The 27,601-nt window shown below is 33.4% G+C and overlaps 2 protein-coding genes across 2 annotated transcripts; one reads left to right on the top strand and one right to left on the bottom strand.

Annotated features, from left to right (window-relative positions):
• Positions 1-1,137: 1,137 nt before the first annotated feature.
• On the bottom strand, positions 1,138-14,661 carry LOC134270611 (ubiquitin carboxyl-terminal hydrolase 16-like). The gene is made up of 20 exons (XM_062752839.1): positions 14,562-14,661; positions 12,793-12,932; positions 12,178-12,263; positions 11,799-11,921; positions 11,563-11,666; positions 11,250-11,353; positions 10,901-11,032; positions 10,756-10,779; positions 10,306-10,310; positions 9,762-9,908; positions 9,383-9,519; positions 9,141-9,228; positions 8,680-8,770; positions 8,373-8,461; positions 7,828-8,025; positions 4,368-4,524; positions 2,828-3,829; positions 2,382-2,476; positions 1,878-1,964; positions 1,138-1,505 (listed from the first exon to the last, which is right to left on the bottom strand). The coding sequence occupies exons 2-20, from the start codon at positions 12,902-12,904 to the stop codon at positions 1,155-1,157; spliced, it is 3,132 nt and encodes a 1,043-aa protein (XP_062608823.1). The 5' UTR covers positions 12,905-12,932; positions 14,562-14,661; the 3' UTR covers positions 1,138-1,154.
• A 188-nt stretch (positions 14,662-14,849) lies between these two features.
• On the top strand, positions 14,850-26,695 carry LOC134270610 (glutamine-dependent NAD(+) synthetase-like). Its single transcript, XM_062752838.1, has 18 exons — positions 14,850-15,022; positions 16,233-16,293; positions 16,786-16,902; positions 17,137-17,190; positions 17,921-18,062; positions 18,284-18,372; positions 18,803-18,920; positions 19,337-19,468; positions 19,869-19,943; positions 20,041-20,162; positions 20,502-20,672; positions 21,917-22,120; positions 23,494-23,625; positions 24,042-24,082; positions 24,287-24,297; positions 24,414-24,542; positions 24,892-25,068; positions 25,387-26,695. The coding sequence occupies exons 1-18, from the start codon at positions 14,938-14,940 to the stop codon at positions 25,963-25,965; spliced, it is 2,439 nt and encodes an 812-aa protein (XP_062608822.1). The 5' UTR covers positions 14,850-14,937; the 3' UTR covers positions 25,966-26,695.
• Positions 26,696-27,601: the final 906 nt, after the last annotated feature.

Raw genomic sequence — 27,601 nt, 5'->3', positions numbered from 1 at the left:
AAAGGAATCCTGACATACAGCACAGCTTTTTCTTTCAGAATATTATCTTAAAGGAAAACGAACACAAGAGTTAACTATGTACACATGAAACTACTAGATTCTAACATATTCAAAAAAAAAAACTCATGGTTAAAAAACACATGGTTTTATCTCAAAAACTACAAGGTTGACCTATTATCATCTTTAAAAAAAGAATATGGTAAAATCGTATTAAATGAAATAGTTGTAAATATATGGCAAATGTAATGGATTGAGTAGTTGTAAGTTACATGTATATATCTATGACTCTCTTGTCTCATGCATACTTCGATATGGCCTTATTTATAGGGTTACATTGTACACCTAAAATTACCTTATGATTTTTATTAAGTTTCATCAATGCAAAATATGCAGGCTGTTTGCACATTCAAATTTTTAATACAATCTTCCATCATTGTCTGCCACTGACATATGGCATTGATTTTCTTATAGGGAGTTTGTACAGGACTGTGTGATGATTGCACTGAAAACTTTTAAATCCATTAGAGTTCAGTTGTAAACATGTTCTAGCACCTTAATGTTAACTTCTTATTTCATTAGACCTGTAAGTTGTCTCAAAAAAGTCTATTTTTACAATGTAAGCATTTGAAGTACACTAGTAATTTCAAAGTGTAAATTTTTTCACACATTTTTAAAGAACAACCATGAATTTTACTTTTAATAAATGAATTGAAAGACTTTTTTTTCAATGCTACATGTAAATATTGTACATATATTTCATGAACCACTGTCATTAAATGCTTGAAAGTACAAATTATATCTGGAATATTGTAAATATCACTTGAGTCGAAATAACTCTCTCACAAGTTTCATACAAATGACATGTCTAATGAAATCTATTGGGTATCCACCCTTTGCACCAATCATCCAATACCTAATAAACAATAACATCAAAATTCAAAATAACAAGCATTCAATATCTTTTCATATTCGACCCAGCTCCCATGAGATAATAATAAATGAATCACATTTCACAAGAACTTTTGTATTGAACATTAAAGAAAGATCCTTGTCTATCATGGTTACAGAATTCAAATAAAAAAAAAAAAAAGAAAAAAAAAGTCAGTTAGAAAGATAATTTGCTATCAATTATTTTCCCTAACTTTGAACAATCATTAATAAATTCGTTCATAAAACAAGAGATAGGCCTGGGCTCTCTGTACTGTAGACTCGGTGGTCTCGCTCACACGACTATCACTGATGTGGTACCACCTGCCGGGTGGTACCAGGCGGTCCACCAAGCTCTCCTCCTGTTCCTCCAGACTGGCGGTGCTGTTCTGCTGCTCTGGGTAGCGTTTGATACAGTCATTGATAGAGGGTGCCCCCGAGTTGATAAAGTCTCCCGTAATACCAATGTTGGGTCGGACTTTGACGTAAGCTGTGTAATGTCCGGCGTTCAGACGACCACTGTGTTCCACTACTCCATACAAGGCATAGAGAATTTTCTTCTGTCCTGGTCTAACTCCCTAAATATGAAGAAAAGAAAACCAGTAATTATAAATGAAACCCTGTTGTATTATATTTGTATATGTAAAAACATTAAAAGAGCAACTTACATTCAATGTGACAGTAAGATACTCTGAAATCACTAATTTTTGTGGGGGTTTAATTTTCGTGGTTTTCCATGTATGAAGAGACCCACGAATTAATGTCCATCAAGAAATGAAATTTTTCATATTTATTACAATTGAACAATTTTTCAACCATGAAATCAATTCTCCATGAACCAATGTATTTTCCTCAAACCACAAAAATTTGACCACTTAAAATTATGCGATTTTACAGTGTTTAAAGTAATTTTTCAGAAGTTAGAGGTACCTAGTTCTTTTTTACATTACCTGGCACAGTGAACTGCAGTAAGGGGCTAGATCCAGAACAAATGGGAAATCTACATGCCGGTTCACCTTACGAGAACTAAAACCCACCTGTAAAATACATCATAGACATCTCCAGATAATTCATTTAAACATACAAAAGTTTGTAATCATTCAGTAAAAATTAGTTTATCTATAGAGATTTTAGTGCTACAGTGTACATGAATACCAGGACACTTTTGAAATATACATGTAAATTATATTATTATGCATAGATAGTTTATACATTAACTTTAAGTTTTTACTATCAAATTTTAAAAGCTTGGCACACATTATTTAAAGCAAAATTACAGATTACTTTTTTTTCTATTTTTGGCATTTCTTGATTTTTAAAAAAACATTTGTATGTAAATGCAGTGGTCACTTTCCTCCATATGTAAATGCTAAACATGCTAAAGGCAACATTTTTAAAAATAAATTTTGCTAAATTTTCTTAACAAAAATTAACAACTTTAGCAAATTTCTCACCTGCTCAAATCGTTTAAGATGTAAGGTAAGCACAGCTGGTGGAGTGTATATCAAGTACTGCTTTGCTGCATTTGAATATACTTTTTCTTTTTTATCTGAAATATGAAATGTTTCATAAACTTGTATATATTTAAAATTTTTTACATGTTCTAGACTGTTGAATTATTCCAAGTAAATCATGATTAAAGTTGTTGAGGAACTATTAGCTACAGGAATATTAAAATAATGAATATATATGGCAGACATAAGTTTTTGAATGAGTTAAGTTCAGAAAAAAATGTAAATCACAGATAGAAAAATTAAATGTACAAATACTTTTAAAATCAACATGCTAATTAAATTTCAGAAAAATTCTTTGTACAGTATCCATTTATGCATAAAAACTAAGACTTTACAAGACTGAAAGAGAGCAGCGTGATATTACTATTCATTATACATGTAGTTACCTTTGTTGAGACTTTGACTGTGCCGGTATTTCGTCTGCGTACACTTAGCACATCCAAACTTATTGTTGCCAGTGAGCAGCTCTGCGGAGGTGAACTGGTGTAAACATGTCATTATCGTACACTCCCTGGAACTGGGGTGATACCTTGACCCGAGGGTGACCTTTGACCTGACCAATGCTTCCCTCTTTATCTCTTTCACACTTTTGGAATGATGTGGAGGTGGAGTGCTAACACCTATTTTCTCACAATTAGATCCACCAGTCTGTAAATCTACTATGCCATTCTCTCCTTGATGGTACTCAACACTATTGACTAAAGATGAATCTTCTAGAATTAAGTTTCCTAACTTTGCAGTCACTTCACTATTTGTACTACTGTTCCTGGAGTGGGAATGCATAGGTTCTCCGTTCACCTTGACCTCGTCCTTGACCTGATTTGACCCCGTCTGCATTTCCACACTTTCACTGGTAGTCCTTCCACAATCATCACTTTCTCCAATACCGTTACTAACTATGTGGTTTATTTTGGGAATACCAATGTTACATTCGGAATCTAATTTACAGCAACTGTCTATATCATTGTCACATTCTATGTCATTTTCCAGTCCACCATTTTCTTGGCAATTAGAAAGTGCACTTTCATGAGATACACATTCACTATCAAATACAGGGTTTTCTGTTTGACCATTAAATGTAGGTTCTCTGCCGTTGTCTTGAGTTTTGTGGTCACTACTGGAGCACTGAGTCGCTGATGCTATACTAGCTAATCCTCCCTCGTTCCCTATTGAGGAGTCTTCCTGTTTGAGTGTTGAGGTGCTAGTTCCCGAGGTAAGTGTATCAGTATTGCTGCTTGAGGTACCACTGTCCACCCCTCGGATACTTACTTGATCCACCTCTGGTTTTTCCTGAGATGAGTGTGAGGGCTCAGCTAAAGAGTTTTCTAAACTGAGTTTACTAAAACATCTTGAGGTATCACTCTCCAGATTGTCTTCTATGTCAGCATCTGGAAAATTATCAAAGTTATTTATACAAAATGTTGATGTTAAACAGAATCCTTTATCATGAAGTTTTCATTTTAGGTCAATCTATCTTTGAATGTTGCTGTCATGTTGCTGCTGACTGGACATACATGTACATGTTGTGTTGTTGGATGTGGTTAGATATTGCCTATTTAAGACTCGCTCTCATTTCAAAATATTACAGAAAAGCATGCTTATACCGAAATCGCTAATAATGAATTGACACTTACAGCGAAGTAATTTTCATATCCAATGACTTTAAAATATATATTGTAAACTTAGTGGATACATGTATAATGAATTGCTAAATTTGAAGAAAAATTGACCATCCATGACACTTTGTTACAACTTAATACAAGCCTATTTTACTGTGTATTCCTTTACTGGACTATAACTACCATGAAACATATCTGTCAATACCCTTCAACCAAGATAAGCATTTAATTGTATAAGAGTTTTAATCCACATTAAGAATTACTGTCTGCAAAAAAAAAGTCCCCCCCCCCAAAACACACACTTTACCTGAGGGGTCCTCTCTACTGCTAGACTCCTCCTCTGGGTCTTTAGAACCTCCGTCCTCCTCTTTTTCCACCTCCTCCTGGTCACCCTCCGCTTCATTTTTTGGCAGACTCGGGTCATCAGATGGGGACAGGAGATTTTTGGTCTGTTTAGCTTTCCTCTGTGAGAAATAAAATGCTGTTATACTAACAGGAGATGTACAGTTAAAGCTCTCTTAAACTTGGTGAGGCAAAATGATACAAGAGGCCCACGGGCCTTATAGGTCACCTGAGTATCATGTAACAACTTTCCAGCGATTGTATTTGGTTCGTGTTTTAATCCAAAAGCCATGAAATTCACAAATTTTGAAAGAGGCACCTTTGCTTATCAAAGGGCAGATTTCAAAGCATTAATTTATTTTTATAAAATGGTACCCCTGACCCTGCAGCCCTGAAATTATCTATTTTGAAAGAGGCCCCTTTCTTCATTATAAGGCCAGCATTTTTTTTAATGTTTAGGTTTAGTTCTGAACATGAGAATAAAAAAGTCCCAAAGGAGAAGGAAATAAAATTTTTTTTTGATAAATCAGTTATTAACATTTGTACATTCTTTTTTTATGCTATCCTAATAGGCTCCTTACCACTGCACACATAATGCTTACAAATAGGAAAGTAGAACATTTAATTGCTTATTTCATCATCTGTCAGTTTGGGCCAGTTATATAAATTTTGTGATGTTGATCAAAATATATTTTAAAATATCAATTCTTTAGAAGTCTTTCAATATATCTTCATTTTTTTAATATGTGTTAGGTGAATGTGTAGACATTGTTCTAAAATTTACTTGATCTCTAAAATTATAATTCCTATCATAAAACAGACAGGGAGTATTGGGGAGTAGGGTGAACATTTTTTCAATTAAGTGTAAAATAATTTTTCTGGCTGATACAAATGATACTACATGCCTGTATATATTTGTATATTCTTGCCTTTTAATAGTTGAATTTTTTTTTTTATTTCTTCAGGTTATTTTTATTTCTTCCTCAAATAGACTTAACTTCTCCCATAGTTTTATTCATTATATTCATTACATCTGATGCATAAGCAACCCTTTTCTGAAGAATGATGCTTAGACTGTAAGCTATAACAGAGACCTAAACAATGTCGCTGGCAATATGCAATAGCTACCACGGGCAGTTTAAAACCTGGGGGAGGAAAATAATTTACAGACAGTTACTTTTGAAACGAATACATAATTATCTCACCAGTATGATATTGTGCAACAAAGTCGTCAGCATTTTATTTGTCCTTTGAACGGGTGAAATGTTTTGAATGGCACTCTTATCGATGAATTTTGCTATCTTCTCAGCTTTATTTACCTGCCGTTTCATCGTAAAACCGGAAGTGCAAGTTCTTAAATTTGAAATCTCGATCCCGACTCAAATTTGACATCGGAAAGAATTTTTTTTTTATTTTTTTCTGAAAATTCAAAACCTTGTGTTTGTAAAACTGAAAATAAAATAAATTCTGGCCTTAAATATGTAATTAGATCATTAGCATATTAACCAGGAGCAAAGGATAAGATGTTCAAAGAAATCATGCATTTCACTATATAATCATTAGAGCCCCACCCTAAAACAAGAACCCCTGACCCTGGGGCCATAAAATTCACAATTTTGGTAGAGGCACTCTTGCTCATCATAACTATGTACTTAGTTAGTTTATTTAATACCCAGGAGCAGAGAAGAAGATTTTCAAAGAATTCATGTATTTTCACTATATAATCAATAGAGCCCTGCCTACACCAGAACCCCTGACTCTGGGGCCATAAAATTCACAATTTTGGTAGAGGCATTCTTGCTCATCATAACTATGTACTTAGTTGGTTTATTTAATACCCAGGAGCAGAGAAGAAGATTTTCAAAGAAATAATGCATTTTCCCTACCTACTTATTTAGCCCCGCCCTAGCACTAGAACCCCTGACCCCAGGGCCATGAATTTCACAATTTTGGTAGAGGACTCATTGCTGGTTACAATCATGCAAACAGTTTGACTACTTGATGTCCAGGAGTAAAGAAGAAGATTTTTAAAGATTGCATTAATTTTAGTGGTTTTGGTCCCACCCCTCAGGCCCCAGGGGGGCAGGGATCATGAAATTCAGAATTTTTGTTCCCCTTAACCAATAGATGCTTTGTGCCAAATTTGGTTGAAATTGGTTCAGTGGTTGCAGAGAAGAAGCTGAAAATGTTCAAATGTTAACGGACAACGCACAACGCACGACGACGGACGAAAACAGATAGCAATAGGTCACCTGAGTTTACTCAGGTGACCTAAAAATAAAAGATACATGTATCCCAAGAATCAGGATATTGAGGGTACATAATAAAATAAAGAACTGGTTATGACTTCCAAATCATTTTGTCTTATAAATATATTTGAAATATCTTCCCTCACGATGCTGAACTTTAATCTGGAACTTACATTTTAATGGAAGGGAAGGGGGGGGCTTATTGACTACCCCTGTAAGTATTTGTAAGCCATTAAGGAAATAATTTATTTATGGCAAAACATCTGCTTCTTCACCCTACTGAAGAAATATGTGTATCTTTCCTAACACTTGTTAATTCCCTAAGTTCTACATGCAATGAAAGAAAAAGTGAGCACATACCCCACGCTCCCCCAAAACTTGACCGTGAAACACATAATGAAAGGCACAGCTAGTGCACTTTAAATACATAGTATAGATCAAAAAGGGCAATAATTGCAAAAAAATCTTCACATCAAAATGTCTTGCATATGAGGACATTCAAATGTGGAATGAAGTTTCTAGATGAATTATGCAATCAAAATTTCTTGGCATTATACAAATCTAAACATTAATTTGAAGTGGTTGGGGGGGGTTGAGAAATTTTTCTTGAATAATAGGCAAAACTCTTTGGGGTAAAATAATGGAATATGTCCTAAATATCTGCATAGGTTGACGAAACTATGTACAACAGTGTAAGAGGAGTGGTGCTGACAAACTGTTCATCTGTATATTCAAAATATGGCCAAAAAGTCTACGTTTTTAGTGCGAAAAGTCCCGGAAAAAATAAAGGAATCGGAATTTCCTGGTAATATGCACATCTACATATTGTGTCCTAAATATCTGCAAAGTTTAACAAATTCTGTGCAGCGGTTTATGAGGAGTTGCGCTGACAAACTGTTCATCTCTATATTCAAGGTATGGCCAAATGCCTAAGTTAAAAAGTGCGGAAATTCCCAGAAAAAATAAAGGAATCAGAATTTCCTGGTAATATGCACATCTACACATTGTGTCCTAAATATCTGCAAAGTTTGACAAAATTCTGTGCAGCGGTTTAAGAGGAGTGTACAAAAAAAGAGGAACTGACTGACTGACTGACTGACTGACTGACTGACGGACGGGCCAAAAACATTATACCTCCCGCAACTAGTTGCGTGGGGTATAATAAACTAGATGTACCTTGGCCTCCTTTTTAGCCTGTTTCTTTAGCTTCCTCTCCATGTGTTTACTTGGTCTGTCTGTGTGGTCTATAACCGTGTCCTCTTGGTGTTCTAAACTGTCCTTTTTACGTCCTCCCAACATCTGATTGGGTCTCTGGGGTTTCTCCTCGGTCACCGGCAAGGACAGGTCCAGAAAGGGCTCAAATATCTGGGAGATCTGGAGTTTGATAGTAGAAGTTAAGAACGTTGGGACAAGAGGCAACACATAAATGGACATGCAAGGTAGTATCTCACATAAAACAATTAAATTTTTTTTTTATTTGTAAGCATTAAGCAAGTGTGAACATGGAATACTGTATACAGGGAATATACAGGGAAATTTTCGCCCCTTTCGCCCTACCTTCAGTTGGGGATATTTAGAATGGTGTGAATTCAAAGAATGCAGTATAATTTCTTAAATAAATCTATGATTGGTTGAATTTAAAACAGGGCAAAATTGTCTGCAATTGAAAAAGGGCGAAAATAACACAGGGCAAAAATAACCCTGTATAGAGTAATTCTTACATTTTTACATTCCTCACACGTAACTGTACTCATCAGGTATCCCCCAAACAAAGAATCCACAAAGGTGTATTTCACTTGGCGACCGTATTCTACAACAGAGGAAAGGATTTCTATATTTGTCATTTGTTTTCCATCATTTTCTTGTGTATTTTTATGACTATGGACATTAAAACAAGACCTCTCAAAAATTTGTTGAACCTTACACTAACAAAAATCATCATCCCCAAAAAAGATACAATAAACCTTCATTAACATTATGTTATGTGTATAAATTTTTTTTCTGAACAGATTTGGCAAACAACTGTACCTTTGATTTTGATTTTCATTTCATCGTCCACTTTCTTTGGGTTGACATTCTCTGGCAATTTGAAGTGCTTTAATATCCCAGATTGTCCCCTCTGTAAACAATGACACACATACTCAAACAAGAGAGAAGTTTCCAATGTAAAAAAGAATATTTTTTTCATAAATTATCTTATCAAATACTTAGTTCAACATGAAGACTCACTCTATAATTGCAAACAAAATAGCACATTTTTACCTAAGCTTCAAATCATGACAGAAAGTCTACAGAAAGTCTTGGTAGTCATAAACATTTAGATACTGATGGTTTTATGAATAAAGGTTTGTCAAGTTTTATCTGAAACAGCACCCCATCCATGAAGGATGTATCCTATTCAATATATCAATGTTTGATGTAGTAAACAAGTTTTAGTGAAAGACTTCCTGTAATAAAAATACAAATTATGAATTTCTTTTTCAGATTACCTTGATTTCTTCCATCCTCATGTTATCCAACAGGTATCGCAGAAGTTCATGACTGTCCTGCTGCTGAAAACCACGAAATCGTTGGGCTCTGAAACAAAAATTAATTGTTTATAGCATTATATATCTTTTCTTAAGACCTCCTTATTTATTAAGTCTATGAAAATTGATTGGATACTATGAAGCACTGTTAATTTCAATTGCATATGGGAAAATGGGAAATAAGCACTTGTTTATCAGCTTACTTTTTGCATATCTGACTAAACAATGGAATAGGATTAACAGTGCTAGAACGGCCAGAGGAATTGTTCATCTCCTGTAGAAAAGCTATCATGGTCTGCGTCAAGGGACCAGCTTCTGGTAATGATATTTCTATAGGAGCCTAAAAATAAGAAAACCCACACTCTGATAAATAACTTAATGTACATGTATGTAAAAGTATAATTTTTTTACATTGATATTCAGTTTTAAATTATCTACATGAATTAGTATATGCAAGTGAACATTTTTGTTTTAAATAAATGTCCAGGTAAGTTTTTCATACTGGAAAAAAATTCCTTAGTACAAATTTATGTAAAAAAAATAATTTAAAAAAAATTCAGTCCAGACTGTTTCCCAACTTACAAGGTCCGGTATTATCTCATCATCACTGTCATCTGACCCTGAGCTAGAATCTAGGTCACTATCCCGTTTACAAGTGAGGGTACACAAGCGGCCCTTTTTACTCTTATCTACTACCACTGATTCCAAGCAAGGTGTCTGAGTCAAATTCTGAAGAAAGCAAGGAAAAAGGACATGAGAAACAAATCTATTTTCAAAATATTTAAGACAGTAATGGAAAACCTACTGAAATAAAAATATTGACTCTATACTTATGAAATATATACCTGCATAAGCAATTGTATTCAAAATTTCAAGAAACATGTATTTCAAAAACCTGAAAATAATATCCTTGTATTTACATTAGGCAGCAAAGAACAACTTAACATTGAAATTAAACAATTATTATTACTACACAGTAACATTATTTCTTTTACAAAAAAAAAAAATCAATTTGAAAAGGAAGTATTATTTCACTTCACATGTTTTGGAGAATTACATGCAAGTGAAACAACTACAAAAATTAATTAACATAAAGTGAAAAAAGTAAATCAAAAATTTCTTATACTATTTCTGTAAATACAATGAAATTTCTCTAAATTATAAAAATTTATATCTAAATCTTTCACAGTGTTCAACACACTTAACTTCAAAACAAACTGACCTTGGGGTCAGATAAAGATAATGCTCTGGATTTTCTTCAGGAGGACTATGGACTTATAGCCACATTCATTTTACAATAGGAACATCTTCAGCAGTTATCTCTCTTTGACTTTGTTTACGACCACCCCAGCTAAAACACAAACTTAGAAAAATTGTATTTCTGCCTACTGAACTACCATACCAAATTTGTACTTAATTTAAAAAAAAGTTCTTCATTCTTAATGCTTAAGGTATCTACCCCACCCCCCACCCCCAGCTCCAAACCAGAAGACATAAATAAACTTGGCATCAAAATATGTACTGTAAACCAAATTTGAACTTTTATTCGTAACGACTTTATTTCACGATTATATACCTGCAGCATTGGGTAAACTAAACCCTGAAATAAATAAGAGTTATCGATTAATTTTCACAATCAAGCCTTTATTTTACTCTATGTTGTTTAATTACAAGTAGACACACAACACTCTAAGGACATTCAAAATTGGGGCTTATACTACTGTAACTACAGATTTCTCTTTTACTAACCTTGACCTTAGAACACACTCCTGATGATCTTGGGGTCAGAGTGGAGGATTTGGAGGACTGCTCAATGACTCCAACTGAGCTCCCAGTCTGACTTGGTTTACGACCTGTAAAACGAAGAATTCTCAGGTGTAAAGGCTTCACCTGCTTCTCCGTACAGTAAAATTGTCTATATCAATCCTAAAGCTCTGATATCATTCCAACTGTTTCATATCTACTTGTGACAGAAATGTTCTTTTCCGTTTTTGTTTTCTTCACATCACACTTACTGCTGCATGTAAGTAAGCACTGATAATTTCTTATGTTTAATGATAGCCTGTATACCTATATCAGTCTGTGGCAGTCCTGCTTGCTTCCTTATAATATCTATGCTCTCCTGTAGCCTCTTACTCTGCTCTATAGGAACTTCATCATCACACTTGTAACACCTGGAAATTTTTTTGGTTTAAAATTTGATAAGCAATTTAATTTTAAAAATTCTTTTTATCATTTTTTATTTAATATCTGTATTTCTCATAATCATCTAATGTACATCATGCTTATTCAAAATAAAATTTATAACAACTATTTTATTAACATGAGAGAATGGATAATATTTTCAAAGTTCAATTGCTTTAAAAAAATGTTTTTCACATACCATGTAGTCCACGAGGTGGTGTTGATAACTAAACAATGACAGCTAGACCTTGGCGTCTCGTAATGCTTCAATGCATGCTTCTCTCGAGAATTACGATCACATCCCTGTAACAGATGATCCATATTAAATGTTCATACAGATACATACAACATTTCATCACTCTGCTAGAATAATAACTGATCTTCTAGATACATGTATATGTCAATAATTAACTACATCTAATGAAGAAGGCTGACCTGATTTCCGCACTGTAGACACACCCACAGAGTTGGTTCTACGTCCAGGGCAGGGCTCGCCTCAGCCTCCTGGCCTGTCTCCCCTTCTGTCGTGGTTTTACGAGTTGTTTCATTGGTACAAGACTAGAATTTAAAAAAACATAGTGAATTACATTCCAGTTATAAAACTCAAGTCTAAAATATACAGTTCACACTAAAATTAGACAGATTCTACAAGTATAACTATAAGATGAATAAATAATGATATTTTACAAAGTAATTACAAATGCAATATTTTGAGGGTGTTGATTTTATATTTAATTCCTTAGCTTGAGAAATGGAACAAGAACACTATTTATGCCAAAATAGAAAATTAATGACAACATGCCAAAAAACTTACAGCACACTCTCCATACACTTGTTTCATTAATCCTTTTTTCATGGCTGCCACATTTACCGCCATGTTAATGTGATTACAGCGTGGCACTGAAAAAATGTAGAAAATGCAAATACATGTACATGACTTTGTTTACACTGGTCACTGCATACTGCATTACATATATTGTTCTAGAAGAATTGAATTTATTTTGTGCATTTAAATGCATATCTTCCATCCCAATTTAGATCAATTTGTGCTTCATGAAAAATCATTGAAGTTAAATTGACGAAAAAAAAAGTAAATAGTGTACTACAAATACACACATTTCAATCATTCTAGTTATTCTCATGTCCATGCAGGTTTCTTGTCTATAAAAGGGGTCAATAAACAGCCCAATTTCAAATTCAGAAAGGTACCTATTCTTCAAATTCAATAGTGTTTTTTTTTTATCATTTGTCCTTTGTAATGATCAAGAAAATCAAAATGTAACAAGTTTTTAAATTGATTTTTAGACCACCCCAACCCACCTCCTAGAACTTCAATGATTTGAAAATTTCGTCAACTTTAACCCTAAACTTTGTAGCAAATCAGTGTCTTAAGAGCCCTGATATGACAATGTACTGAGTAGACACTCACCTCCTAAAGCATCATCTGAAGAGTCCGACACCTCTTTGGTTTTACGAAGTTTGTGCTTTTTATTCTTTCCCATGTTGTACGACGGGGCTGCTCCAGACTCTAACACTCTCATTGAGCCAGATTTGGTCAAATTCTAAATCCTCCAAAAAAAGTTACATACATGTATTAAATTGACACAAGATACTAATAAACTGACAAACAGGGTTGTCTAAGATCTAGTGGCTGACAAATTTATTTCTCCTGTAATGACTGATTCTCCTAGTGATTTTGGCATTCCCAATCTATCCCCTGTTAGGGGAGGAACCCCAAGCCCCTTTCACCTGCTCCCCTGATATTTCAATTCTTAGAATAAATTGATATATTTTTCAAACTACCAAATGCTGGTTCTGATGTTTTCCTGGCACATAAATATCAAATAAGTAAAAAAAACCTTGGAAAATGTCAGACATTTCGGACCAAGTATCACTGTAATAAAAGATATTAATTAAGTTAAATATTATTGAAATTAAAAATCAATGTGTAAGAACACTGGACTATCTTTGTTGTACTCTTTTTAAAGAAGTGCGCAGGCTTTTGCCTACATCCACATATCTTCCCTTGACAGATCTTTTATTCAAGTTCTCATTCCCGTACTAATGCTTTTCTACTACAATCGGCAATTCTAAGTTGACTCTTCGAGTGCTAGGCTCCATTCAGTCTAGGAGGCATCAGCCACCCTAGGAGCTCCGGGTGTACTTCTTGACATATTTCTTCAAAATTTAAATCCGGGATGGAGAACTTGTGAAAACAGATAAACCACACATAAAGGTTGATTTTCTTGTGACAGTTGTATGTATTTATGTTGAAATTGTTAATTTAACATGTCTGTTGCATATAATCAGTCATATTTCAGACAAAATTTAAGTTGACGTGTAGGTCGTCACAGCTAGGTTCTACATTTTACACGTTTTCCAGAATAACATTAAGGCTAGCGAAGAGAAGTGGATACAGGCGCAAGCCTGTCCTCTTCCCATAACTGATAACGGTATCTTTGTCGTGTTTTGCAAGGATGCTATTTCTTAGTATATGAAAGCATTTCAAAGTACCCCACAATATCTATAATTAGAACAGGTCCAGTCCAAAGACTATTTCTACCTACGTAGCTATTAATAGCTACCTAGGTATTTAAAGCTACCCAAAGTAGCTATTTTTACCTACTTTCTGCTTAACTTGCATTTTGTGGCGATGCAGGAACGGCGCAACATGGTGAGCACAACATTTCTTAGTACAGTCACACTGATGATGGATATGACAAAATTTCTACTTCAAAATAATCAATTTTGCATAGAAACTAATGTAAAATTGCTGAAATAATCATTTTTTGGCTTTTGTCGTATTCATCATTTAGTGTGACATCAAAAGATATGGTATTCACCATGTTAAAATGCAGAAATTATACAAAGTATTAGCTACTTTGGGTAGCTTTAAATACCTAGGTAGCTATTAATAGCTACTCTTTAGACAGATCTACTAAAATGTATTAGTTCTCACTCAAATATATTGTAAATATTTCTAATTCATGAATTAAATTATCTGTATTTGATAACTCTACGACTAAGTGAAAATACATTTACATAATACAATGTGGGAAAAATAAATTTACCTGGTTAAATACGTTGTTTACACGCCAGACAGCGTTATCCGCATGTATTTCTTTGAAATGTAAAGAACATAAGTCTACAAAATTTTCTCTGAGCAAATTAACATGAAATTGCTTCTTTTATCATTACCTTTGAAGAATTTATTTCAGATAGATAACAGGAGGCTGATTTGCCTACGTAATCGGATTTACATCGAACATCCTTTTCTTCGAAAGAAAATGGCGATGAGCAATACCCATTCTCGGTTGTCGTAAATTTTATAAAAGGTGATGATTAAAAAATTACAACTAGATTTTAAAAATCAAAAACTGTAGAGATACAAGAAATACATATCGAAAAGAACGTTAAAATTTTCTTTTCTTAATTTTTATACAAATCATTTTTTTACGACAAACTGAAATCACTTTTACTTTCGTTTTGGATTTCGTTAATCCCAAGCAACAAACGCAAAGAGAGTCGATAAAACCATAACTGTCTAGCTTTCTTTGTGCAAGAGGCTCTAACCATGGGGAGGACTGCAACATTAGCAACTAGTACTTTAAATCAATGGGCCATGGATTTTAAAGGAAATCTTGCACGAATATCGGAAAGTAAGAGAAAAAGTAAAAGTTGTGAAAGGGTCCTTTTATCGGACTTGCATGCAAGGGTTCTTAATTAATCCCTGGAACATGTTTCCTTCATTTGATATTATAAGAGATTAAGGAAAAACGTCTACTATAAATATTCTTTGAAAAGTGTAATAGAAAGTTTTGACTAAAATTGGGGGATCCAGAATGGGAGGGGGCGGGGTACAAAAATGAAAAAATGGTTTTGAAACAGCAAAACCTTATTATACATTTCAGGAATGCATTGATCAAAATTAAGGGGCTTTTTGACTAAAACTGTGGTGCTGCTTCGCCCAACATTCAGCTTTTATTTTCAAATTGTAGTCCGAAATATCTTAATTAAGTTTTCCTGGCTTTATGATTTTTATATTTTATGGGCCAGGAAAACGTCAGAACCAGTGCTATTACAAAAACTGGGGAATCCGTGCCTCAATACTTGATATCCTGATTACTTAACTTGGCAAAACTCTTTCGCAATGGAGGTAGGAAACGTCTGTTGGATGGGGCCAAATGTGCTATTGAATACAATGCAAGATTGATTATTGTAGAATTTATAAGGACAGAAAAGTAAAAAATCCTGGTGGAATACCTTGCTAAACAATCGCTGAACCAGCCTAATCAATTTTTGAGAGGATATAATCCTAAATTGTTACATTTTTTACAATATTTTTAAGTAAGTGAACTCTTCTCATTAAATTTTCATGGAAAATCATCACATTTTAAAGCTGATAAGATATTCTAGGCTTTCCTTATTTGACAATCTACTATTTGGAATTCAATCCTTGGCAATACATTGAACTTTCGACATAAAATTGTTTGAATCATTCAATTGTCACTACTGTAAACAATGTCATGTGCCCCAGAAATCTTGCGAGATTTAGAGCTTTTTCAACTCCCCCGCAAAAGAACAGTAGTAAGTTAGATAACTGTGAGGTACTCGCGATATTACGTACCGAAGGCAGCATTCTTGGGTTAATTTTAGACACTTGCAAAATGAATTTTAAAAATTTCTAACGTACAAGTTATCAATAGTACAATACTGTAAGTACTTACCAACATTGTTTTGATGATTCATTTATAAAATATACAATCTGATGAAAACATTTTATCAGACTAATGAGATTTGTCATCATTTCATGCATTTTAACCTACTGAAGTCCTGTATCAAAATGTGGAGTGATGATTTCTTTTTCAGGCATCAAGATTGCAAAGCAGAGAGGTGCAACTTACCGTCTGGGCCCTGAATTGGAAGTCACGTATGATTTCATCAGCATGTTTATTATCTGAAATATGTCTTCCTTACAAAGAGATCATTCAATGCACTTTACATTGGAATTTAACTGGTTTAATGATTTCGAAAAATATTACTTCATCATGAGTATATTTCATTCTTTAAGAAAGTACCATAAAGATTATAATATTAGATTAAACTGACTTAATACAGCAGAATTTGCTTTTTACATATAAATACCCGTAAACAATATTGATCATATGAAGAAAAGTTACATGTAGGTTGGTCGTCAATAAAAGTAGTAATATTCAAAAAAAATATGTTGAATGGTCCTTATATAAAGTAAACTTAAAATATAGAATTTTCCCTTTTACTCTTTTAATTTATTTAAATTCTGATCAGAGATTCATTCATTATTCTACTGACATTTGATTAGAGATACAGTAATTATGATATTTGATTATGTTTCTACATTGAACTTAATTGTGATGAGAAACTCATTTCTATGCCTTTACAGAGGTTATGGTTGTGGCGACCATTTCCTGGAAAGTGACACATTTCTTCATTCTTGGCAAGTATTAGCAGAACTGATATCAAACCGGGACAATATGGACATCATGTGCGACATCGGAATGTAAGTTGAGCTAACATTTTCATTGACTTTTATAGAGGAATTACTCGGCATGCTTGTAAAAAATGATCTTTTTCCTCTTGCTTTCAAAGACAATGTCAAATCTGACATATTACAGCAAATGAAAGATAATGTACAGCCTCAGAGAGCTTTTTGTCGTTTTGTAGTACATTTTAACATGTATTTAATATACCGGTATACATGTACTATATATGTCTCTTAATTTTTATTTTCAAGGCCTGTCATGCACAAGAATGTCGCATACAACTGCAGGGTGATATTTGTCAACAGGTATGTATTTTTATTTATTTTTTTTTTGAAGCAGGCATCTTTTCTTTTTCAGATCAGTCAGCCCCGTGGGGATCCGGGTTAGAATAGGTCCTCAGTACCCCCTTGCTTGTCGTAAAAGGCAACTAAATGGGGCGGTCCTTCGGATGAGACCGTATAAACTGAGGCCCCGTGTCACAGCAGGTGTGGCATGATAAAGATCCCTCCCTGCTCAAAGGCCATAAGTGCCGAGCATAGGCCTAAATTTGCAGCCCTTCACCGGCAATGGTGAGGTCTCCATATCAGTGAAATATTCTGGAGAGGGACGTTAAACAGTATACAATCAATCAATCAATCAGATCAGTCGTACAACAAGATGATATTAACTAATTCTTACTTCTTTTTTTCTCTAAAGATACATATATGTATTTCATATTATATATTCAACTTTAAGTAATGTTATTTCAAATATTTGTTTAAATTAGTAAATTTAGGACTGTATAGACTAGAAGAATATTAATTATCTGATAAAAACATCTATCTACTGATTGTAATAAAAAGGAAAATAACTCAATTTTCTTTTTCAAACTTGGAAAAATAGAAAATTGAGTTATATCCCTTGTAAGAATGTCAATTAAAATTGATCAATGGAACTGTTTTTGAACTGATGCGGCAGTGCCTAAGAAACTATTAATTTTTTTGGCCCAAGGTTTGAATGGCAATAAAGAATTTGGTTATAATGTTTTTATTGTAGAAAAATTTTGCTGATCCGCCCAAAGATGACACTATGTAATGATGGAAACTACAGAGAAACTCGGTGGTTCACATCCTGGAAACGACACAAGTGTACGGAGGAATACTTCCTCCCGCGAATGATTCAGGAAATTACTGGACAGGTGACAGAAATTAGAAATTAAGACATTTAAAAAATGAATCAATTAAAATCATTTATATTGATTAAAAGTCTTGGATCATCAAACTATAATTTGAGTTTTTTGACACAACTATTAATTTTAATAATTGCATTTATGTGATAATATTTTCCTGAGAAAGACATGAGGATAGGTCCATATTAAGGTATTTTAAATAAAATTCAGAGAAATTTTCTCTCCTTCAGAAAACTGTGCCTATAGGAGATGCTGTCATATCAACTGTTGACACTTGCCTGGGGAGTGAAATTTGTGAAGAACTTTGGTCCCCAGATGGGTAAGTATATTGCAGAAACTTTTTGGTACAGTTTCAGTGATTTTCATGTCCCCAAATAAAAGCCAAATAGAGCTAATTTTCTAGGCTAGGAAAAGTGTCCATTTTTGCAAAAATTAACTTCCCCTATTTTCTTGCCCTTCAGCGGTAATGAGATTTTCTTGCAAGTTATGTTAACTACAGATATTAATGCATATTCTTTAAAATGCAAGTCAAAATGTGAAGGAATTAAGGAAGAACAACATTTTATTTTATTTCATCTAGGTTTTTGCATTTGGCTTAAGTATACAAGCAAATGCATATACATATACAATTTTATTCAGGCCATTATAAGTGACTAAGCCAATAATTGCAAATTTGAATTGAGGTTCAATAAAAAACTTTGGAATTTGGTTATTTAGTTCTAATTTTTTCCTGGCATCTCTTATTTTAGACACCACATTGACCTCAGTTTAGATGGAGTAGAAATAATAGCCAATGGCAGCGGAAGTCACCATGAACTCAGGAAAGGTTATGTCAGGGTTGACCTGATCAAGTCAGCCACCATGAAGGTTAGTATGCATAAATAATTAGGCTTCTTTGAGTAGATGTTAATAGTAGAGGATATTTTAATTAAGTATCTGAGGATTGATATCTCTGTTTAAAAAATATTTAATGTGAGCATGTACTAATATGAAGTGCACACCCTTTGAAGTTTAAAAAATAAAAATTTAAAATGATCATTGCATTTCACGAGGACTTTTTTCTGACATATTATCTAAAATATGTTCTGGTCTTTGCCATACAGAATGCATATAAGAGAACAGCTCCACTGAAATGTGATAATATTTAAACATTCACATAAAATTAGGTAAATAGCACTCTCCTGTTGGCTGCTGAAAAAAATGCACAATGTCTAATAGACAAGATTTTATATAAGGAAGACCATTTCTTTTATATCTTGCGATATACATAATTGTGTTTATAGTGTGGTGGGATTTACATATTTGCCAATCAGATGGGCTGTGATGGAGAGAGGACTTATTATGACGGCTGCTCTATGATTGCAATCAATGGAAGAATCCTCTCACAGGGGCCACAGTTTGGGATCCAGGAAGTGGTAAGATATAGTTTAGAATCCAGAAAGTGGAAAAATGCAGTGTGGTTTTCAAGAAGTGGTTAGAGACACAGTTTGGTATCTAAGAAGTGGTACGACATGGTGTTGTGTACAGGAAATAGTACATGTAAGAGAGTTTGATGTCTAGGAAGTGGTAAGAAACAATTCCATATCTAGGAAGTGGTGAGAAACAATTTGGTTAACACAATCCTCTATCTAGGAAGTGGTAAAACATAGTTTGTTAAAAGTTGCTATTAAAAAGTCACATAGGGGTCACCAAAAACAATCACCAGTTTAAATGTCTTCATATAATTTAGTTGCATTTTTGGCACATATGTTACATTGTATATGAATTTCCATAATTAACATTATCTGAGTTAAAGCTTCTACATTATAATTTCAGATAGTTAATACAGCTACAATTGATCTGGAGGATGTAAGAATGTACAGGAATGCTATTCGCAGTAGGTCCGAAATGGTGTGTATTTTAACAATAATTAGAATTGAAGATTTTGACACGATGACAAACCTTCAAATCTTCTTTATTTATATATTTTGCTTTGTCGATTTATCAGGCCTCCAATGTCCAGTCATTTCCCAGAGTTCACTGTGACTTTGCCCTGTCTCATCCTGACTTCTTCCAGCCTACCACTGACCCTATTGAGTGGAATTACCACACACCAGAGGAGGAGATCAGGTACATGTACACCCCCACCCCATCCCACCTCAACCTCCAAGCCCCAAAATTGTAAATATTGACAACTTTTATCTTATTTTGATTAAGAACTGGATATACTGGATAATATTTTAAAATTTAAACATTTTATGTTTGTACAAACTCAAACCTGAAAGCTTATGAATTGCAAAATCGACAATAAAAGCATGAAATGCCTGATAAAAGTCATGTATATATGTGCACATTTTACAGAAACTGTTTTGAGGTTTGCATTAATTTCTTTTCTATGTTAGCCCGAGTCCAGCATGTACATTTTACTTAAACTATTGTGAGATTGGCATTCATTTCTATTTCTGTTAGCTTGGGTCCGGCCTGCTGGCTGTGGGATTACCTGCGGAGAAGTGGACAGGGTGGATATTTCCTCCCACTCAGTGGAGGGATAGACAGCTCCAGCACTGCCTGTATAGTGGCTTCAATGTGCCACTTGGTGGTAGAATCTGTCCAAAGAGGAGGTAATTTTGTTTACAATTAGCCATCTACAGAAGTGCTGTTGTCTTTCATTGGAGTCTGATATATATCTTGATGTTTTAATTAATTTAATTTGAAGATCTTCAATGTGTTTATCAGCATGAGCATATTGACCAAAAGTCAATCTGTTGTATTATGATGATTGTGAACATTTAACTTTTTTTTTTTTCAGTTAATTCAATGTTAAAAATTTTTTCACACTGACCCCAGTGAACTAGCTGGCAAACTCTTCACTACTTGCTACATGGGCATAAATATACATGACTTTATTGAGCTGCAGAGCACACATTGGAATGTATTTTTATGGAATCACATGTTAGTTAGCCTAAATTAATGCCCAGACCAACATGTGTAACTGGTATCTTGATGTGCATTTTTTCAATAATGGGGTGTAATGTTTAATCTCTTTCAATGTACACATTTATGTAATGCATTCTTTAAAAAAATGTTTACAACACAGCAATTACATTTCAATTACATTTTGTATATTAGTCTCTTTTTATTTTTGAATCTGAAACAAATAAATATCACTGACTGGTTATTTTTTTTATTGATAATGTTACACTTAATTTTATATCCTATAATATTTTTTATGTTATTGAATATAATTTAAACTAAATAATTCTTTTAATAGAAATCTTCTTGACAATTAAAACAATTGTAAATTCAATAAGATCTGAAAAATGTTAAAAGAAATAGGTCTGTGTCAAAAAAGTACCTTGCAGAATTGTAATGTAATGCATTACATTTCAAAGTAATTGACCCCAGGTCTGGTAATGCCAGGGCATTAACGATAGAGGGAAAAGTGGGATAATTTGCATAATGGACGATAGTGGGAAATGTCCTTAGCTCCTTAGCTCATGACCTATTGATCTACATACAGAATATTAGTTCTGAAGAAACTAGGTCAAGAGCTTTCAAAGAGTTATCTGGTCTAAATATAAATGGAAATATTTTATGTTCAGATTTATGACAAATACATTTGATGAGGAATATAGGCTCAGGACCATGTACCATGAACATAATTGATCATGAAATGAGTTGTTGTGATGGAAGGCCAATAATTATATCATTTTAACATTCTTATACATGTCCATGTAAATGCTATTTAAATCACCAAATTTTGGGACACTTGATTATTGCAACATAGTAAAATGACAAGTAGATAAATGTACATATACTTATAAACTGTATATAAAAATTTAGTGTAGTTAATACATGTACATGTAGTCATATTTTTTCTACAGTTTCCACCTGTCTATCAGTATTGACGTTGCTGTGGCAGCAGTCCTGGGTGTGTTTACAGCGGCTCTGAAATTGCTGCCAAAGTTCAAGGCCAATGGAGGTAGTCTACGAGAGAACTTGGCATTGCAGAATGTTCAGGTAAAACAGATTATACAATGTATCATATTTTTAGCTTTATTGGTACCAAAAATGGAGAAAACACAAAGGCAATGCCTTGATTGTAATTATGCCTGATTGTTTTTGTCTTTGTCATTTACAAAATGCTACTAATCCTACAGTTTTGATTTCAATATAACTTGGCATACAAGACTACACTAAGATACATAATTCTGTATCCTTTGATCTCTTTTGCCGCTGGTTACTGTGGGCCAGAAATTTCTGTGAAATTTCTTCAAAATGCTACTCCTTCTACAGTTTTGGTCTGATTTCAATATAACTTGGCACACAAGTAGACTACACTAAGATACATAATTCTGTTTATCGGTTTTTGATTTCGATAAATGATGTTGCCAAGGTTACTAAAAATAGACATTTATGTGAATGCTACTCCTACTACAGTTTTGGTCTGATTTCAATACAACTTGGCACACAAGTAGACTACACTAAGATACATAATTCTGTCTATTGGTTTTTGATTTCGATAAATGATGTTGCCAAGGTTACTAAAAATAGAAATTTATGTGAAATTTCTTTAAAATTGCTATTCCTACTACAGTTTTGGTCTGATTTCAATATACAATTTAACTTGACACACAAATAGACTGTACTAAGATACATAATTCTATTTATAGGTTTTGATTTCGATGAAGGGTGTTGCCGTGGTTATGAAACCAAATTTCTGTGAAAAATTTCCAAATGCTATACAGTTTTTGTCTGATTTCAATATAACTTTACACAAGGCTTTAGGAACATAAAGAGACTTTATCAAGGATCAAATTCTTTTTATTGCTGTTGTAAAGTTTATTCCCAATTGTATGTTTTTAGTTTCCTTTGCTATAAGTACAAAGCAGTATGATTGTTCCAGTGACTGACATCAAAGTACTAGAAATCAGAAGAAACAAAGGCAATGCCTTGATTGTAATTATACACAGCATTGTTTTTGTCTTTGTCATTTCTTACAAGTAAGATTTAATTAAAAAATTCAATGAACAGCAAAAATAAATTGTTTTTAACTCTTTGCCCAGCTCTGTCTGTGGGCCAGGGGAAGGTTTATAAAACGGTCAGCTAATGTGGAAGGGGTAAATAGAAAGAAATTATCTGTAAGACTTTGTATATTGTTATATTTATGTTTAAAATAATTTCACTTTAAAATTGAAAGTTGGTCTTGTTTAGAAAAAATCTTGAAATGGGGCTTTTTAACAAGATTTTGAGTCTTTTGAATTAGCTTAGACATTCTTGGACTTTTTTTTAACATAATGCATATTAACATGATTGACTGCTGATTTGTAATAGGGCATGAACCCATTAAAAAAATTTCCATTTAAGATATGAGCAAGTATCTAATAAGTGTTTAAAAGGCTTTGGAGAAAGCAGTTCATTCTTAAATTGTTTAAGTTTATATTACATTGTATGTTTTTAGTTTGCGGGGCTACATGACAAAGTATGATTGTTCCAGCGCTGACATCAATCCGATCGGAGGAATTAGTAAAACAGACCTACGTCGTTTCATTCTCTACTGTTCACAGCATTTTGGTTTTACAGCTCTTAATAAGTAAGGATTTACATTAAAAAATTCAATGATTATAGCAAAAATCAATTGTTTTTAATATTCTTCTGTAACTTAACATAAAATAACTTAATGCATACTGCACTAATTACTGTAAACCAACTTTTATTCACGTGTGAGAAATTTTTGCTAAGTTCTGACACATTTGTCATCGCAAATATTGTTATACCTTTAAAATTTTGTTTCTCAGTGTCCATTAACAACAGATCAAAAAGGCTTAATCGCAAAAATTAATCGTCGCAAACTAGTTTATCTCCGGTAAATCAGGAAATAAAGTCATCGCAAATAAAAGTTGGTGTACAGTAACTTCACTGAAGATATGAGGTAGCATATATTTAAGATTTTTTACCATGTCTCTGATACACTGACCTGCATAATGATGGTATATGACCGTTTTGTAGGATATACCATGCCCCTCCAACATTACAGCCCTTAATATCCAGTTAGCAAAATACATGTAATATAAAAAATGTAAAATAAAAAATTAAAAATGAAATCTATTTATCATTCAAAATAAAACATTCATTTTGAAATTGTCATAGCCAAGCAATGTAGAAAAGGAAAAGCTTTCTACTATGGGAAAATCTTTATTTTTTTTAGTTGTCCTTTTGTATGCTCGATGTTTTTCATCATTTTTTAAAATCAGAAACTCTTTCAGTTAGTATATATAGATTCCTGACCATTTCACAATAAAAGCGGTACTAGTAGTTTCACAGTTGTGGTGAAAGAGCAGATACATAATGTTCCCTCAGTTAATCTAACTTGTTTGACAGGAGGATATGGGTATGACGTATGATGAACTCTCCTTGTATGGTCGTCTACGTAAACAAAACTGCTGCGGCCCATACAGTATGTTCTGTAAACTGGTTCACGTGTGGAAAGACAGGTGTTCACCAGAGGAGGTGGGTGTAAACCTAGAGATTAACGGAATCAAATTATTACATGCTGTTTACAGGGTTGTTTCTTTTTTGTTGCCTTTTATTTTTTAGCCTTATCATACCTTTAATATGCCCTTTTTTTGAAAATCGACCATGCAGACACATTTGTTATACTAATATGTCTTCTATGAATTTGCTCCAGCCATTTTAAATTTGCACACTTGCAATCAGGGAAAAATGAAGTAGAGGCAAAACTTTCCCCATATAAAGTATTTTAATCATCATTATACTAAATTTTTACTTGGTCAGGCATCAAATATTACTTTGTTGGAAGCATAAATGTAAAGATATTGATTTGAAATTTTTTTTTAAGGTGGCAGTCAAGGTGAAACACTTTTTCCGCTGCTATTCCATCAATCGACACAAAATGACCACATTGACCCCTTCATATCATGCAGAAACCTACAGTCCTGATGACAATCGCTATGACCACAGACAATTCTTGTACAACGTTAAGTGGCCCTGGCAGTTTGAATGTATTGATGAACAGGTGAGTGAATATTGTGACGGAAATTCAAAATCTAATCTTTCATTTTTTAATTTATTTGAATTTAAGTTTTATTTAGATAAGTTGTTTTGATGAAAATTGTATTAATGAATAGTTTATTTCTTTTTTCATTATTTATACTGCCACAAGAAAGGAGGCTTACTAGGTGTTTTAGACTCTCAAAAGATTAAAGTACAATAGTTAGGAAATGGAAAATAATTACATGTATGTAACTAACTCACATAAAACTAGCCTATTGATCTATGTCATTTATTTTCCAACATGTTTTGGAATAATTCTAATCCTGTTGATCTATTTCAGGTTGAGAAGCTGATGATTCTTTACGAGGAAACAAAGAGAACACAGAGAAGAACCATGAACCCTTCACCCTCCCACTCAAGTCAGAACTCGGCGAACCTTGACCGGAACGTGTTTGACCCCCCCAACGAAGAACACGGCAACACAGATTATGGGATTGTCGTAGCCAGCCAAGCCTTCAACGAAGACAACATGGACTCTGATGAAACAGAGGAGAGTAGCCTTAAGCTGACTACAGAAGGACAAGGTGATCCTTTTAACCTCAAACCCACGACACAACAGAACAGTTCTACTTACATTGAAACCAAGGATATAAAGGGTGACATTTTACAAAGGAAAGCAATGTACGATGAATTAGGCACAGAGAATGAGAATCCCAGTCACACGTTGAATGTCTCTGATCTACATGTAGAAATGTTACCATCACTTACAAATTACAAGTTATTCAATTTGTGTGACGTTGAGAGATATGGGGCTCTGTGGAATAATTTAGACCCTTCAGTTAGTTGTAAACGTCAGTTTCAGTATCAGTCCGAGAAAAGTGGTCAGTCAAAGAGATCTCGAATTTTACTCACGGTGTAAGGTTTAAGTTTAGAAATGCATAATAGCTTTTAAATTGCAGGATTTCAGAGACTGGAGTAGTCTTGCTCAATAAATTAGAATATCAAGGAACATGTGAGATGCTATGAATTTAAATAAATTGATATTCTATTAAACTAATGGAGCTAATTATCTGAACATTATTACACAAATCAGTAAACCTTATCATTGATATACCGGTATGTGAGAAGAAAAGGGATAATCATGTTTTAAAATAACAAAAAAAACCAACAAAATAAATCAGTTAATAAAAGTTTCTCTGTATTGCTGCATTAGATTTAATACTGTCGAAATGATCAATTTCAAGTAAAAAAAAATATAAAGGGAAATAACTTTTTCATTTTTTAAGTGAAAAAATAAAATTGACTTATTCCCCTTATGCTATATTTGTAATAGTTTCTTATCATTACACTGTCATAATAATTAATGTTATTCCAGATTTGTGTATCAGGAGTTTAAGAATGAGATTCAGAAATAATCACACCGTAGTCAAATTTAAGTAATTCACACTGTGAAATCCATTCCATTTTGGAAAAAAGAGTATTACCCTGTATATATGGCCAAAAAAAAACAGGTGAAATCCTGCAAAACAAAATAAAAATTAAAAAACTAAAGTCCATCAGAGGTAACACATTGTTAGTTTTCTCAGGTATCTAAGCATGCTAAGAATAATATGTGTAATTCCTCATATTTTGAGTAAAGTTTGCAGGTTTGTCTGACAGAATTGTCTGTAGAAGAAAAATTCTGCACTGAGGCCGGAATTAAAAATATCTTTGTTTCCCCTAACCCGACCCTAAATTTTCAAGTTGGGTCGGTAGGTAGGTAAACTATTTTATTTTCTGACAGCAGCTTTGAAAATTATACATTCTAAAATTTAATGGAAAATTACATTTATAAATAAGAAAAGTACAAAAGAAAGTGATTTGTGAACAAAATGCTAAGTATCATACATATGCCGTTTAAAAGCAAAATTCATGATTAATTAATTTACAACTGTAATTTAGATGAACTTGTGAAATATCTCACACTAGAGTACATTTATATAAATCGAATAAAAAAGACAAGATTCTCAAATACGCAAAGACTGGACATCCGATTATATTTATTCAAACCTGCAATCATCCTCCAGTGCTTATAGACAGTCAATGTACTTTTTTGAGGGCCATGAGATTTGCAGTGGTTCTAGAGCATTTTGCTTTGGAGTTAAGACGTAAGTGGCTAATTTTAAGTCGCAGGTTCAAATACCAATGAGGAACGTTGAAAACAGTCCATCAAAAGGGACCATAAAAACTTATGTCCAATGTCGCAGAAGATACTGGTTCAAAAAAGATCCCCACAGCTTAATGGCAAAAAATCGCGTAGTACGTCTAAATTTGGAGCAATGGGGGAATGTTCAAATGTCGTCCCAACAAATCACGAAGGGAATAAAATCAAAGAAATAACCAATTTTCACGGGCCTCATTAAAGAAAAATACACTGGGCGTCTAAGAAAGCTGAATATTGATTTCGAAACTATTTGGAAAGAGTATTTAAACAATATTTAAATGAACCAAACCAAATCTACAAATGATAAAAATGCTATATAAAACAATGTCACGAAGTTTAAACCGTAAATAAA

Source organism: Saccostrea cucullata, unplaced genomic scaffold, assembly GCF_032062105.1.
Source record: "Saccostrea cucullata isolate Sc308-1 unplaced genomic scaffold, CSIRO_AGI_Scuc_v1 ctg171, whole genome shotgun sequence".
Classification (NCBI taxonomy): domain Eukaryota; kingdom Metazoa; phylum Mollusca; class Bivalvia; order Ostreida; family Ostreidae; genus Saccostrea; species Saccostrea cuccullata.
The sequence above is the reverse complement of the archived record's forward strand: the minus strand, read 5'-3'. Positions and strand labels throughout refer to the sequence as shown.

Bases quoted from the DNA above. Each gene is read 5' to 3' on its own strand.
- LOC134270611 (XM_062752839.1), bottom strand. From the start codon at position 12,904: ATGAGAGTGTTAGAGTCTGGAGCAGCCCCGTCGTACAACATGGGAAAG. The intron at 3,830-4,367 runs GTAAAGTGTGTG...ATAATTTTCCAG, and splicing joins CAGTAGAGAGGACCCCTCAG to ATGCTGACATAGAAGACAAT. The intron at 2,477-2,827 runs GTAACTACATGT...TTCATATTTCAG, and splicing joins CAGTCAAAGTCTCAACAAAG to ATAAAAAAGAAAAAGTATAT.
- LOC134270610 (XM_062752838.1), top strand. From the start codon at position 14,938: ATGGGGAGGACTGCAACATTAGCAACTAGTACTTTAAATCAATGGGCC. The intron at 15,023-16,232 runs GTAAGAGAAAAA...TTTCTTTTTCAG, and splicing joins TCTTGCACGAATATCGGAAA to GCATCAAGATTGCAAAGCAG. The intron at 23,626-24,041 runs GTAAGGATTTAC...ACCGTTTTGTAG, and splicing joins GGTTTTACAGCTCTTAATAA to GATATACCATGCCCCTCCAA.